Genomic DNA, 15,439 nt, shown 5'->3' with positions numbered 1-15,439 from the left:
AACCTTAGCTAAGTGGGGCAGCCATTTAACTGGGCCAAAATGTACTGGTCCCAATAAACTGGAATCCACTGTATACAAAAATACTATTGTTTTCCAAAATAACTCGTAAAATAAAAATAATCAAATCCATAATGTCTCAAAGGAAGTCTTTCTGAAGTGGAACTGGGAAGTTTATCTACAGTAATAGTGCGCAAAGGTACCAGAATATACTGCTGCTGATGGCATTTGACACCAGCCAAGGGATCAAAGAAAACTCCAGAGCAAATCTAACAGCTCAATATAGGACTCTTATTCAAGAAAAAATTGAAGTGAACTCTTGAAACCATTCTTCAAAATTTACAATAAAATGCAACATTCAGCAATACCTTCTCCACTGAGCACTACAGTCATATGGAGTGGGGGCAGGGAGCAGAGAAAGCAGCAGTGGCGAAAGAGAAAAACTAAGGGAAAGAAAAATCAGCACCTTCTATCTAGTTAAAACTTCCTGCCCTCACTCAGCCAATTTTCTGCTTTAACTCCTCATTCATGTTATCGCAATTTTCAAAGTGAACAATTCCAAACTCTTCTGAAGGCCTGAAGCTTTCATTCCTTCATGAATCTGATCCAAAGTGGTTCAAACTCATTCTATTGTCATGCACACTCAACGCCCCCTTCTCACTGATCTCCCCCTTGCCCTGCTTCAACAAAGTTCTCATATGTTCCAAATGCATGATATCTCTGTAACCAATGCACCAGATTTTCTTCACCTCATCAATGCCACCTGTGCCTTCAGTCTTATCACTGAGAGGGAAGCACGGGGAGCAAGAGAGCGAGATCTTTCATCACTATATAATTACCTAATAAAATTTTAATGGCCAAATTCTGCAGTTAATTTCTCTAACCAACTCAAACTAACACCCAGTAAGCAGCCCTCTTAAAAATCAGTATCTTTTTAACTTATTGCAATAGTGTAGTTATTGTCTAGTACATGGCAGATCTTACAAGACAGATCCTGCACTTGTAAATTATACTTATTACTTTTGAGTAAAATACATCACTATTTTCCTGAAGCACAAGGAATACATCCTCTTCAACTGTCAAGTGACAGCACAAAGTCCAAGCATTCAATTTCAGTGTTGATTCGATTACTTGTAAAATTTTTGATGAATGAAATGCTCAAAATACAATCTGAATTTTGAAGGAACTGAAAAAATACTTACGATATTCGACCAAAGGGGGCAAAAGCAGATTTTAGATCCTCTGTGCTTATTTCTGGACTTAAGTCACCCACAAACACATGAAAATGATCTGAGAAGACAATTTCAAGCAATGAATGCACATCTTTAATTCAACTCAGGCCAACAATCTAATAATGTATAAACTTACATCTATACAAAATACAAATCAGAATCTCTCTCCTAGTTATTTAGTTGCTGTCCTTTAGCAGTTAGCTTGACTTATTGGAACTCAAGACACCTTAATAAAAGTATCAATGAACAAAGAATTAGGCCAACTATTCCAATGAAGCACCTTGGAAATATTTGTGCAGCCAGTAACATTTCATGGGAATTTGTCCTTCTTGAAATGAAAATATATTTTTTGCTGATGAACAGAAACTGAATTAAATATATTCACAAGCATTTGTAACTAAACATCATACTTTCAAGAAACTGAACTCCAAGGAACAAACACCAATTCTTGGATCATTTTGTTATACAGACTTTCATCAAAATGTTATGCAGCTTCAAAGGGAATCGCAACTAAATATTTTCATCTTTACTGTCTTCACCTGCCCAGCCCCAACAGAGAAATGGCAAGCCGAACAAAGATTTGACCTGGCTAACCAAGTCAATATTCTTCTAAAACAACATCAAATTAAAAATCAAAAAAGGAAAAAAAAAGCGTATGACACATGGCTCATACTTTAGGGTGATCATTTACGCAACCCACATTCTAACACTTCTTGCACGAACAAGTGTCACATGACCTTAACATTATACAATTCAACAGTGGCAATGTAAAATTTAAATGATACATCAGAGCGGACCAAAACATTTCAATTATCCAATCTAACTAATTAAGCAAAGCTTGAACATCTCTTTGCGAATGTAGAACTCTACAGCCCATGAATGACACGCTATTTGCTGAAAGATTATTAACTATTTACATTAGCTTCTAGAAAAAATGTAAGAACATAGCACTTACTAGTTGTGTCTTTCTTTTGGCTACTTGGTGTTGTTGCCCAATTTACTTTGACTTCCTAAAATAACGTAAAAATTGTAATTCATTAATATCAGTAATTTAAACAAAAATGTGGAAATATATGAAAACCTGAACAATGTGGCTTTGTCTGCATGATAAAAGATAGAAAAGTCCAAAAACTAATATTACACGGAGTTTACTCAAGGGTTCCTATAGCTTTCATATGCTTTTGTCATCACTGCACTGAAGATTTCTATGCTCATATAGCCAGGAGGTTAATCGGAATTCAGCAACTATACATAAGATACGCTATGTTCCCAATCTTCTCTAATATTATGAGAAAAAAAAATTGCAAATTGATGGAAGTTTCTGATACTCACCAATTAGTTTTGCTATAAAATACACTACAAAATATTACTGTTAGATGTTGCCTCAAGAAGGCAACATCTATAAAAAGTCCCCACCACCCAGGCCATGTCATTTTCTTGCAGCTGCAAGAGAAACTGAAGCCTGAAATCCTGCACCACCAGGTTCAAGAACAGCTATGTCCCTTCAACCATTTGGTTTTTAAACCAACTCGCACAGGCTATCATTACCTCAGTATAGTAACAAGACAACTTTGAACAACAATGGACCTTTTTTTGCTTCTTTAATGCTATGTGCCTGTGATGCTGTAATCATAAGCATATAACATCAGATAAACATCATTCAGTGATGTTTTTCACTGTACTTGTGCATTTGACAAACTTGATTTTGTCCTAGATGTTTTATAATGCTATCGTAAAAATATAAAATATTAAACAGCAAATTCACCAGCCCTAAACACTTAATTGTACATGCCTCAACTGTAATTCTCTCAATACTGCAAATACAATGCCATGCTTTAAATATACAATAGGTTTTACCTTACAATTTTAAATGCACAGTAAAATATTTATTTTACCTCCGCAAAATGTTTTAGTTATGCATTTTCCTCCTTACTTGCTGCATCCCCATCCTTCAGCACAACAAGCTGCTTTGCCACTTATTGCTGTTCACTGTTGCTGAGCTTCAATAAGAGACACTAGGATCAGGGTATTGCATGTCAGAGATCACAAGATTCTGATGGACAGCCTAAAGTACCTGATGAATGCTGTTGCTTTAAAAGCTGACTACAAAAGCCAGATTAATAGCACATTGAGATGTTCTCAATATCTATATTAATGGAATGTACTGTGCAGAAGCAAACTAACACAAGAATTAAGATAGATCATTTAAGGCATCTTCATATTCTTTTATTTACCTCAGGCATGCATGTACTTTTCCACTCCTTACATGTTTTAATGCTATTTTGGTTCCCATTAAACTCTAGCAACAAATTGAAAAAAAACTTAACATTCCCTTTGTCCTATCCACCTTTTTCTCACCTTCTTTGCAACTGGAAACTAACTAGCTCCCTCTCTCATAATACTGATCAAGGGCCTTCATAAAAACTGTTTCTCTTTGCAGATGTTGGCTGCCTTGCTGAGCATTTCCTGCGTTATTTTGGTAAGGAATATCTTAAATCTACCAGATTATTTAATTTTTAAAACTTTGCTGTAAGTAGATATTAAATATCAATAGAGAAACATTTCTCAGACGGACATACTAAATACAACTTTAGATGTTCCTTGTTGAATTTTCTAATAGACAATTTCTTCTAACCACAAATAGGAACCTGTTCCATGTGGTACTGCATTATTCACATATACAGGTTTCTTCACTCACCCTTTATATACGATAGCTTACCTTACCCATTATTTTACGCCCATTCATTGCAGCCAATGCAGCTGCTGCATCTCTATGCTCAAAGAATTCCACAAAGCAATATGGATCATTGCTTGAATGCTGCAAAACAGAAAATCCAACAGAAGAGTTCACCCTTCTGCTTGCGGTTTGCTGAGAAGAAAAATTCATGAAAACTTAGTACAAAAGAAAGCAAATGAAATACTTACAGATCTATATTAAAGCCTTTAACTTTTTTTTTAGCCAATCTGTCCATAAACAAAAACAATTTAAAAGGAAATTACTAAACTTAACATTAAAAAAAAAGGTAATACAGGGCTTCCCCGGGTTTGCGTATATGAAATTTTATTCGGCCCTAAGAATCATGAAAAAAATGCTATCCTGATGGGTAACATCCAAAGTTAATGCTTTGTGCCACAAAAAATATAAACATTGCGAGGGTTTAACTTTTCCAATTACTGGAATACTGATTGCTTTTGCCTGCAATAAGGAATGAAGGTGACAACGTTTCATCAATGAGGGGCTTTGTTTTGATCTGGGGAGAAAAAGATACGTATAACTACTACAACATGAATTGAAAGTCTTCTTCAAAGCCATTTAACTGTAATCGGATTTCAGTTGAGTAGAGAGAGTCAACAAAAAGATGAAATGTGCTAAGTGAATAAATTTTTCTAGGCAACAGAGTTCTTGCTTAAGACAGGGAATGCATGACAGTAACTATGACTGCTAAAGTGGGCACTAAGGATCAATTCTGAACTGTGGTTTTATTAATATGAAGCAATCTTTCCAGAGTAGAAAAAATAGAAGATTAAACCTCAGTTACATGCTATTTTTGAAAACTAAGTTTAAAAAATTATGTAATCTGCAGGAAGATTAAATGAAATAAGTGTGATTAGCTACATTACCCATTATAAAATTAAGTTCAGCATAGGAATAAATGGTCTAATATTGTTGCTTACAAAAATTAGCATGGCCGCCAAGTTAGGGACACTGCCTTTTAGGTTTTCTAAATTAAACTGGCAGCAAATTCAGTGTTGATATCAGCTCCGAAGGTCAAATAAAGTTTTAAAATTGGTGTAATTATTGAAAACTAGGGGATGCTAATTTACATGTTGCATATCATTACCTATTTAGATAAGATCTAACAGATGTCACTGAATGTCCTTGATGTAACAATATTTTTGGAAGAAAAAATCTAGCTCACCTTAATGCAATTAAAAACATGGGAAAGTAAATGAGATGACAAGCTGCATCAAAAGTTACAAGACCAGCGAGAAGCAAAGTGAATTAGTCCACATATCTTATTACGACCAGATGAGCATTTAAGAGACCCCACAAGGATCAGTATTTGGCAGCAATTTTATTTCAATTCTAAACCCAAGTATAGACAGATGCATGTTTTAAAAAAATCTTTCAGGATAATAAATCTGACCCCATGGTTGGAAAATAATGAAGAAAATGTACACGCTACAAAGATCTACACCACCAGTAAATTATGGAATAGCCTCAAATACTTGCCGCATTTACACTTGAGAAAGGTGGGAATAAAAAGAGTTTAACAGATACCAGTTAATCCCAATGCTCAATGTGCGTATTCCGCAATTTATAAGCCCCTTACAAATAAATGTTCCTGGAGATACTGTGATACAGCTGGCATACAATGTGACATTGCTGAAGTATCTGCAGTACAGGAAGCAAAGATAGCAAGCTATAGTAGCCTTGCAAATTCTTTAATCTGTGAAAAATGTTCCGGGGTAAATGAGAAATGATGGCAAATCACTCACTTTACAGATTTCACCCAGAGATTTTGCAGTAATTTACTTTAGTTAACATGTGTCTTCATAAACCTTGTATTATTAATCATCAATTGCTTTTAATGATGCTTTTAATTAAATGCTGACAGAGGATGCTTAGGATCTGAATCAGCATGACAATAAGGCTGCAACTCTCCTTTATCACCCTAGGCCAGTGATGGTGAACCCATAGCAGGTGCAAAAATTTTGTTGGCACACATCTACCTCTTGCAATACTACCTCTCAAATTCTTTAAACCTTACTCATAATAAAAAGATACACAAAGATTAAGTTATCTGCCAAATAAAGCAGTGAATTTTTTTTACAACTTGAGATCAGTGACATGTTTTCAAGGGAAACATCTTGCACTTGGGGCCAGCTAACAGTTGTGAGAACATGACATTGGCTGGCACATTTTGAAATCCTCGCAGATATGGTGTATGCATCTGCACTGGAATAGTAAATAGTTACAACAATACTATTTAGAAAGCATTTTTTCAATGTTTTAAAGATTAATATTAATAATTTCAAATGGGTTTTTAAAAATGTTTCATTCATTTAGTGATGTGCGTGGAATAGGGCCTTCTGGCCATTTGAGCCACGCTGCCCCATCAAACCTCAATAAACCCAATTAACCTAACCTAATCATGGGACAACTTGCAATAACCAATTATCCTATCTGGCACATCTTTGGACTGTGGTAGGAAACCAGAGGACCTGGAGAAAACCTAAGCATCCACGGGGATTCAATCTGTTATACTTTTCTTAATCGTAAAACAATAAATACATGTAAATAAGCAACAGGTATAACATTTTTCCTTGAAAAATCTATATTTATTACTAATTAATCAAAGATAATCTCTGCTCAAAATTACCACGGCATAAGAGAGTATTTTCTTACATCACCAATTTCAGCATACACTCTCTAAAAGGTTCGTCACCCCTGCTCTAGGCAATGTAGTTCTCAATCTTTGGTATGGCCCACCAGCCATCCCACACCAAGAGAGAAGAAATTAAAGAGCGGTGAAAGGAAACAGGTTTGTTTGTCCCAGTTTATTTAAAAGAGCAATCCAGATAATTGCACTGCATCACATCTTCACATTTTGTCCTTGAATTACATAACTGCCTCTGCTTTAAAAAAAAATCCTTGACGAAGTAACTTGAACACAATGAAATTTCTGATTTTTTTCATGAGACCAGAGGAAGTGCTTCACTATGAAGATGACCTAAAAATATAAAAACTTCTGCTTGAGGCCAATGCTTTGTTGGAAATGTTCCTAATACCTAATACTTTCTTTTATATTTCTTAAGGCTTTCAAAAAAGCAAATTACAAAGTAAAACTCAGTGCCACTCATTATAGCTGGTGATAATTTCCCTGAATTCATTATCTTTTCTAAATATAATTGGTGTAATACTGCCCAGGCTTGCATATCTAGACAGCTAGGATGCAATATCCATGGTCAACTCTGACCAACGGAAGCCCTTGCCTCACTCCATCACAAATTATAACCGATTCTGCTAAAGTACATTATAGCACACACCTTTGTTGACGCAGCATAAGCTAAACACAGTAGTTCTAAATGCGGTAACCAACACTTAAGATAAACTCATCCTGACTGTAGTTCGTAAATTCAATTCAGTTAACCCAGGCTCATATTCCCATGTGGTACAGGTGCACATTCCTTTATCCAAAATTCTGAAATCCAAAAAGCTCCGAAAACCGAAGTTTCTTTTTCGCCAACAGCTGACGTAACTCAGGTATGACATGGCAGCATTAGCAGAGGCCGCCAGACACCAGTTGTGGCTCAGCGCTCGTACTGGTTACACGTGCATTTGCTGTCCGCTGCTATTTTGTGTTCACTGTCGACTTTGTGTTTAATTTCACTGTGAAAATGCAAAAAAAGTTGCAGATACCCCTATGGGTAACAATGAGAAAAGAAAAGGAAGCATCTATCATTATCAATAACGTAAGAAGTGGAGTTATTGCAGAAGCTTGATCATGGTGTGTATGTGCGGCGTCTTACTGAAGAAAATAGTGTCGGAACTACCACTGTATATGATTTAAGTAAACAGAAAGACAAGTTACTGAAGTTTTATAGTGACAGTGACGTTCTACATTTATTCCAATAAGTCATTTACCATGTGCTTGATTCCATTCATTTGAAGCTGTATATTTTTATGTTTTATTGAATGTTTTTGTTGGAAATAAAATTGCTTCTTGTCATTATTCCCTAAACAGTACAGTATAACAATTATTTACATTGTATTAGGTATTATAAGTAATCTAGAGATGATTTAAAGTATATGGAAGGATGTGCATAGGTTTGGTGCGCCGCTGGGTCTTAAAGTCCACTGCATGAGACAGGTTAAATAAGGGACTTGAGCATACGTGTTTTTTGGTATTGGTGGTGGGGGGGGGTCTGAAATCCAAAAAATTCTGAATTCCGAAATGCAACTGGCCCCAAGGATTTCAGATAAGGGATTATGGACCTGTACTGAGTTCTGCAATGACAATAATAGCATTATTCAGGCTAGGGTGATAAACTAAATCCTCAAGTCTCTCAAAGGTTCAATGCGCAGGTGGAATTACAGAAAAGCTCCCCAGTACTTGGGTATTTATTGCTCAACAAACATCTAAAATAACTGCTTTGATTAGTTATTTCATTGGGATTTGGTTCTCCACAAAGTATTTGCAGTGTTTCCCTACAGTACAATACTGATTATGCCTCAAGTACCTCTTCACTGGCTATGAGGAAGACCAAGAAAAAATTCATACAAGTGTATTTGTTCTTTAGCACATGAAAATATTCTCTCTGCAAAAATGCACTTCTGCTTGATTACAAAAAAAAATGGAATGTGTTTAAAATTAATCCACTACAAAGATGTAGCTCAATGTCTGCATGTACTCATCCTAACCTAAAAGCCAGGAAACCTTTTTTGGGAGGGATGGATGAGAGTGCAGAAGCAAAACAGATGGTGTCGGATTGCAAATTTATAAGGCCTAACATAATCACTTCATTTCATAATAATGCCATTCTAAAAAATTCCTGTCTACCTTTGTGTCATCTTCGCTACAGACGTTTTTGCTCATACTATGCTGAAGGACCAAATTGGAAAAAATACTTCAAATATACTGGGTGGCTGCATAATATTTTAAAGTTAAATGCACCAATGTAGTACTGATTAAATACAAAATCTCCACTTTCTCACTATCAGCTCCATCTTCAACTAATTACCAGCATCAATGTTGGGGATGGGGGTGGGGGTTCATGTCAGATTGTTACAAGCACTTCAGAAACAATTTTAGATTATGTTGTCCACATTGGTCTACATCTCAACAGCAAGAATTCTGTGTCATTTTTCTGTTAATAATGAAGCATTTGTGCACCAACAATAACTATTTTGTATTTGGTAAAGTGCAGTCAGTTCTTTATATTGTCTTTATGGAAATGGCACCAGTTATAATGAGCTAATGCACTCAAATTATTTACAAATAAAATATTTTACTGAGTAACTGAAGGTATATTATATGTAGCACAAACTGCAATGTTTTTAATTAGAGCATCAGAAGTATCAAAAAAAGCCTGACATAGAATATTAAAACTGACTCAATTTGACCTGCTCCATCAAACATTAACATGAGAGTACAGAAATTTCTTAAATGTGAGGAATACAGGGGGAAATATGGGGACAGTTCAAGGGATCTTCCTCCAATATACACTCTTCCAGCAAAAACTAAATGAAACAAGCTGAAAATGAAAAACTAAATGAAACAAGCTGTGGAGAGAATTCAGGATGACTTTTCATCACAATTTCTGATGAAAGATTACTGACCTGAAATATTAACTATTTCTCTTTTCAGATGCTGATTTAAAATAAATAGGAAAAAATGCTGGAAATACTCAGCACTGTCTTTTTGTGTATTTTTTTTATTACTGCAGGAAGTGGTAACTGCGGACAAGTAATTTGTATGTCACATTCAAGTAAATATAGTACAGGTTGAGCACTTCTTATCCTAAATTCCAAAATCCAAAAACTTCAGAAATCCCAATGAATTTTTTAATATAATCACAGGCATGATTGTCACAAATGGAAAATTCCACAAGATGCTGGGAAGGTTCTGGGGCGATGCACAGGTCTCTAAGACAGTTCTGAGAAGTGACTTCACATATGTAATGAACAGAAGTTAATGAAAAAATAGAAAAACACCACATAAAGCGGATCATGAAACAAGCAAAGATCTATCATGGCAAACTGAAAACTGAAGTCAATTGTGAATATTCAATAGGCTGGTTGCAGAAATTTAAGATAAAGCATGTCTTTACATTTCTAAAGTGTCTGCTGAGCACTAAAATCTCACGCCAAAACAAGTCAATGATGCCGATTGCTTTTATACCTTATAAAAACCTAAAAAAAAGGTAAAATACAAATAGTGTACTGTAACCTTTTAATCAAAACACAAAATTGTAGGTGAAGACTGAAAGCCTTGTTGTTGTTCAACAACTGATTCAGGTATTCTCTTGTTGCTGTGCTGCCTTTGCACAGATATTTTCATTATATTAGAGGTATATAATATTTTTTACTGTTAAGTACATATGTATGATGAACAAGTGTAAGGCAAAGACTGCTTACTGGTAGTACATAAGTTCAGATTCAGAAATTATGGTGATCCCAAACTATCTCATTATATATACAAAATTCTGAAAAAAAAACCAAAATACTTCTGGCCCCAAGCATTTCAGATAAGGGTACTCAACCTGTATCAACTCTCACCTGCCACCATCACTTTATCATCCACTGATAACATCTGTAACGTTACTAACACAATCATGCAGTTCTAGTTCACAAATGAAGAATTCAGAACAAATGCATATTTATCTTTTATTTGGAGATATAGTGTGGAACAGACTCTTCCAACCCAACGAGTCACGTCGCCCAGCAATGTTACTAGCATTGCCAGTTAGCACATGAAGACCTCTCCAAGATTATTGATCTTGAAGTCAGATATTAAACCTAAAATAAAATCATAGCCAATTTAACATTTTGTTTTCCACAAGGTAGAATATTGATCACATGTGCGATAGTAATGCGCTCTGTCTGGGCTTCTTCATTGGTGAAAGAATTTCGGGGATGAAAACAAACCCGTGCTGTAAAACAGAAAGGATTATATAGTTCTTGGGACCGGCCATGTAACAATGCTGTCATCTTACCTCTGTAATCATTTTGCAACTTTTGCATGGACCGATCTGACTGAAAAGTTGAAGTATGAGGGCTTCTGTCACATCTCTAGAGAGGTTACCCACGTAGCTGGAAAACAATGACATCTTAATGTTACAACTACCTGCAACTTTCATGTTGGTATACCTTCCTGTAGCTTCAGAATTTATTTAATCCACAAGAATCATTTTGGCATTTTACAATGTTCCCGACTGAAATTTGTTATATTTTAATCTTCTTTTCCACTGTTGTGTGCATCATCATCACATACTGTACCTCTGAATTTGAACTTTATTTTGGGAGTGGGGGGGGAACAGGAAGACCCCAAAATAATCTGAGCTGGGCAACAGGATAATGGACCCTCATCTAATAAAATGCTGAAAATCACAGAAAAATAAAAAATCTATTTACACTAAACTGAATTTTCATATTTCAAATGTAGTTTCACAACTAATATAATAGAACCAAAGATAGCAGTCTGGAAAGTGAGCAAAACAAACTTAGCTAACAAAAGCATTATGTAAGTGCATATACTCATATTTCCAGGGAAATCAGATACATGCCCGCAATAGCAGCGTGGCCAGATTTCCATCCCAACAAGGAAATTGTAAATGATCGAACTCAAGTACTTTTACTAAGCGAATATGAAAGAAAATAAAGCAAGTTTTACAGGTAGAGAAGGGATGAACTCTTAGGCCATTAAGAGATGGGTACATTTCTACATTTAAAGTCTGGAAAAAAAACGAGGCAAAATGAATACCAGTGAACGGTTAAATTTTCAATTTTACTGAAAACAATGACACGCCGCAAGTTAAGACTGAGGGAAAGTCTCCCCATTTGCTGCACTGTTGCACTCAAGGAGAGGGCAGGAAAGTTTTCCCTCACCCCCCACACGCTCCCCTCGGCCTCTCCAGGAGGCTGATATCCGGCACCTCCCGATCGCGGTCTGGGCCAGCCGCCGACTCTGATCGCGGTCTCTCCGGCGTCAACTAATCACTCCAAACAGGTGGCCGATATCCCCGCACCCGAAGGCCCCAGATCGCCCATCGCCCGGCTTCCTCAGGGGAGAAGGGAGGGAGGAGCGGACGAAAACGAGAGGGAAACCCGGCTCCTCGCCATCTTCAAGCCGCACGCACCCTCCTCTAAATTACGTTCAAGATACCCTTCCAAATGTCCAGACCTCTCAGCGACGGGAGGACAGCCGCCGTTTTTTTAATATTGGGAGGGGGGGAACTTACAGAGTCCGCGGGTACGAGTCGTCGTCCATGTCTCACAAACCGGCGATCGCCGTCCCGCTACGCGCCGAGTGAGCTCAAAATGGCGGCGAGTGAGCGGTGAGTCAGCCCAGGCGCTGGGCTTGCGCATGCGCCGCCGCCGCCGCCGCGGTCGAGCTTCGCGACCTGTTGGCTCAGCAGCCGGGAACTCGAGTGTCCTGACTCCAGCCCACTCCCACACTCATGCCTGTGGGATTCTCTTCTTCAGTCACGTCTCTCACCGCCCAACTCCAGCCAAGCCTTCCTCAAAATCTCACTTCTCCAAGCCTATTGTGATCTGCAGTTTCCTGCCTTCATTTTATCCCAATGAACTACAACTCCCAGGCGCGATGCCTGAGATTGGGACATCCCCCATCCCCCTCAAATAAAACCAGGAAACTGAAACGAAATAAGGAAATCAACCCCCCCTTTTTTTTCAAAGAAATCCCGAGAAATGTTGCCACGACGAATTATTTTTTGAAGAGCACCATTGAAATGGAGCGAAAGAGGAAAACACTCAGAGGATCACGCAGTCTGTAAAAAGAAGGGACAGAGTTCATATTTTACCTCAAACTTTTCAACAGTTTTGGAATTCATCAGGTCCGACTTTTAAAAGTGTTCATATGCCTGGGAGGTGACCCTGTGCCCCCTTCTGCGGGCTCTACTCGATTCCAATGACAATTGCCATTGTGTTCTCAGTGTTAGAGAAACAAAGGGTTCTGCGACCAGGTGGTGAAGGCGAGAGGGTTTAAACGACAAATTATTACAGTGAAAAGAAAAAAATCATAATGTTTGAAAATAGAGGAACAAATATTGGCAGAAAACAGAATGGGAAACAGAGCAAATATTGGAAAATCAGCATAATGTCACATTCATCATAAATACTGAATCTCTAATAAAATCTAAACCAAAATATATGAGAATCACATTGCAAAACCATTAATGTTAATTATGCTTCCTTTACTGCTGAAACCTTACCAGCAGACTTGCTGGCCTACTTTAAAAACAATTTAACATTATGAAGTGCACAAGTAAATGCAGCAGTTAGGAACTCTTAAATAAAGACAGAGAATTATGTCTGTGATCAATAGCAAGTGAGCTGAAATGTTAACTCTGTCTCTCCATCCATAGATGATACTTCACCTGCTGAATCCTCCCACCCCTTTCTGTTCCAAATTAAAATAGTGGTAGCTTCATCAGAAATAACTTGTTGACAGAACTATATCCAAAGCTTATGGGTAAAAATGGTTCACTGGTTCCATTTAGTATCAGAAAATGCATACAATATATAACCTGAAATTCTTATGCTCCACAGACATCCACGAAACAGAAGAGAAAGGAGAAGGAGGAGAAGATGGCGACGCGACGCAGCTTGCAGTGGCCACTCCGGTGAATTATAGCTGTTATCTGTCAAGTAGGGTGCCATGCACAATCCTGTTTGGATGGAGACAGACGTGAGAGCACAGAGGAACATCTAGTGAAACTTCTGAAATGCCTGTTTCGCTGCTGCTGCTACTGTGTGATCCGAAATCTCCAGAGGGGAAGGCCCCGAGTCCTCTGCTTTGCTTGTTGCCCGGGGTGGGGTCGAAGCGCTCGGCAGAGATGGTGCTTGGTGTCGGAGGGCTGGTCAGAGGCTCGAAGTTTTCGGATGGACTCAGAGTTGGGTGCTTCCAATGCATCGGCAAGTTTGCGGCGCTTGGGGGTTTATGGCAGGGAGAGATGACGGGGCTATCAGGACTTGAGACTATTTTATACCGTGCTCTTTATCAAATTACGGTATTGCTTTGCACTGTTGTAACTATATGTTATAATTATGTGGTTTTGTCAGTTTTAGTCTTGGTTTGTCCTGTGTTTCTGTGATATCTTTCTGGAGGAACATTGTATCATTTTTTAATGCATGCATTTCTAAATGACAATAAATGAGGACTGAATGTCCTCATAATCTAAAAAAAAACACAGAGAATTACTGACAGAAAAAAAAGTCAGAACCCCAAAGCCCCCCCCACGCACAAGCAGCAGCAAAGGCATCAACCCTCCTCTCCCCCACTTATTCTAGCAAGAAGTATCACTCCCACCACCCACCAAGCAAGCAAACAGCAAAGTCTCCAAAGAGAGACCATGATCTGCAGTCCAACAAATACTACGGGAAAGTGTTAGCTTATGTGGACAACGGGTGACTCTGTTAAAACTAATTAGGAATGATGACTCTCATCATCAATCATTTTTGTGATATGGATTCACAAGTTCAGAAACCTGGCAAAAACTGATCATTGTTTAAAATAAATCAAACCAGGTTACACTGAGATGGCATAGCCACCACTCAGGCAAAAGTTGGAATGCAGAAGAGCCACTCGACGTACAGTAAGGCAGTAAGACGTATAGGAGGCATTACCAAGGTGACCGTGAGATCTTGCTTGGATCAGTTTCCATTTCTGATTCTTCAGCAGGAACTGTTGTGTGGCTCGTATCTTGTTCTACAGATTCCTTCTTCTCCAGCCCCTTACCTTTCTTACCCACATTGCTTTTCCTATCACCTTCCAGCTGTCCTCCTTCCCCTCCCCACACCTTTTTATTCTGTCATCTTCCTCCTTTCTTTCCAGTCCTGGTGAAGGGTCTCATCCCAACTCATCATCTGTATATTTACTTCCATAGATGCTGCCTGAGCTGCTGAGCTGCTCCAGCATTTTGTGTGTGTTGCTTTGGATTTCCAGCATCTGCAGAATTTCTGGTGTTTATGAGATGACACTCTATAGGTTGGGATTGCAAATGGAGAGCTGAAAACTACCTGCCAGAAACAACTTCAATGGCCCAGCCCTCAATGTTCTTAAAGTCAAATCAAGGTTGGCTTTCATCAAGCAGCTACCAAATGGAAAGTGTTCACTTATGTGGACAATATGGGACTCTCTGTTAAAACTAATTAGCAAATGATGACTCCCATCATCAATCATATTTGTAATATGGACTCCGTAGTTCAGAAATTTGGCAAAAAACTTGTTTAAAATAAATCAAATGTTTAAAATAAATCAAATCAGGTTTCACTGTGATGGCAGGAACTTCCTTATGATGTCTCCAAGGAGGAAGTGCCAATTCTCCTGAGGGAGCCAGTTTGTTCAAGATGCCCTTCATGGAAGATTGGACTGTGGCTGGTGTCCTTCACACAGAATATGGGTTCGGCACGTGATTAAAGCGACACTCTTGACTACTCCAGAGATGAGCTCCAATGTTTATGT

General features: G+C 38.0%; 1 protein-coding gene across 1 annotated transcript in view; it reads right to left on the bottom strand.

Annotated features, from left to right (window-relative positions):
- Positions 1 to 12,304, bottom strand: part of tial1 (TIA1 cytotoxic granule-associated RNA binding protein-like 1) — a 33,893-nt gene extending 21,589 nt beyond the window's left edge. The window contains exons 1-5 of the mRNA XM_072239525.1: positions 12,195 to 12,304; positions 10,950 to 11,046; positions 3,949 to 4,098; positions 2,185 to 2,239; positions 1,200 to 1,287 (exon numbers count right to left, since the gene is read on the bottom strand). Coding sequence (XP_072095626.1) covers positions 1,200 to 1,287; positions 2,185 to 2,239; positions 3,949 to 4,098; positions 10,950 to 11,046; positions 12,195 to 12,223 — 419 coding nt within the window. The 5' untranslated portion in view covers positions 12,224 to 12,304. The remainder of the gene's footprint in view (positions 1 to 1,199; positions 1,288 to 2,184; positions 2,240 to 3,948; positions 4,099 to 10,949; positions 11,047 to 12,194) is intronic.
- Positions 12,305 to 15,439: the final 3,135 nt, after the last annotated feature.

Source organism: Mobula birostris, chromosome 21 (genome assembly GCF_030028105.1).
Source record: "Mobula birostris isolate sMobBir1 chromosome 21, sMobBir1.hap1, whole genome shotgun sequence".
Classification (NCBI taxonomy): Eukaryota; Metazoa; Chordata; class Chondrichthyes; order Myliobatiformes; family Myliobatidae; genus Mobula; species Mobula birostris.
Note: the sequence above shows the minus strand (reverse complement) of the source record. Positions and strands in the feature narration are given on the sequence as shown.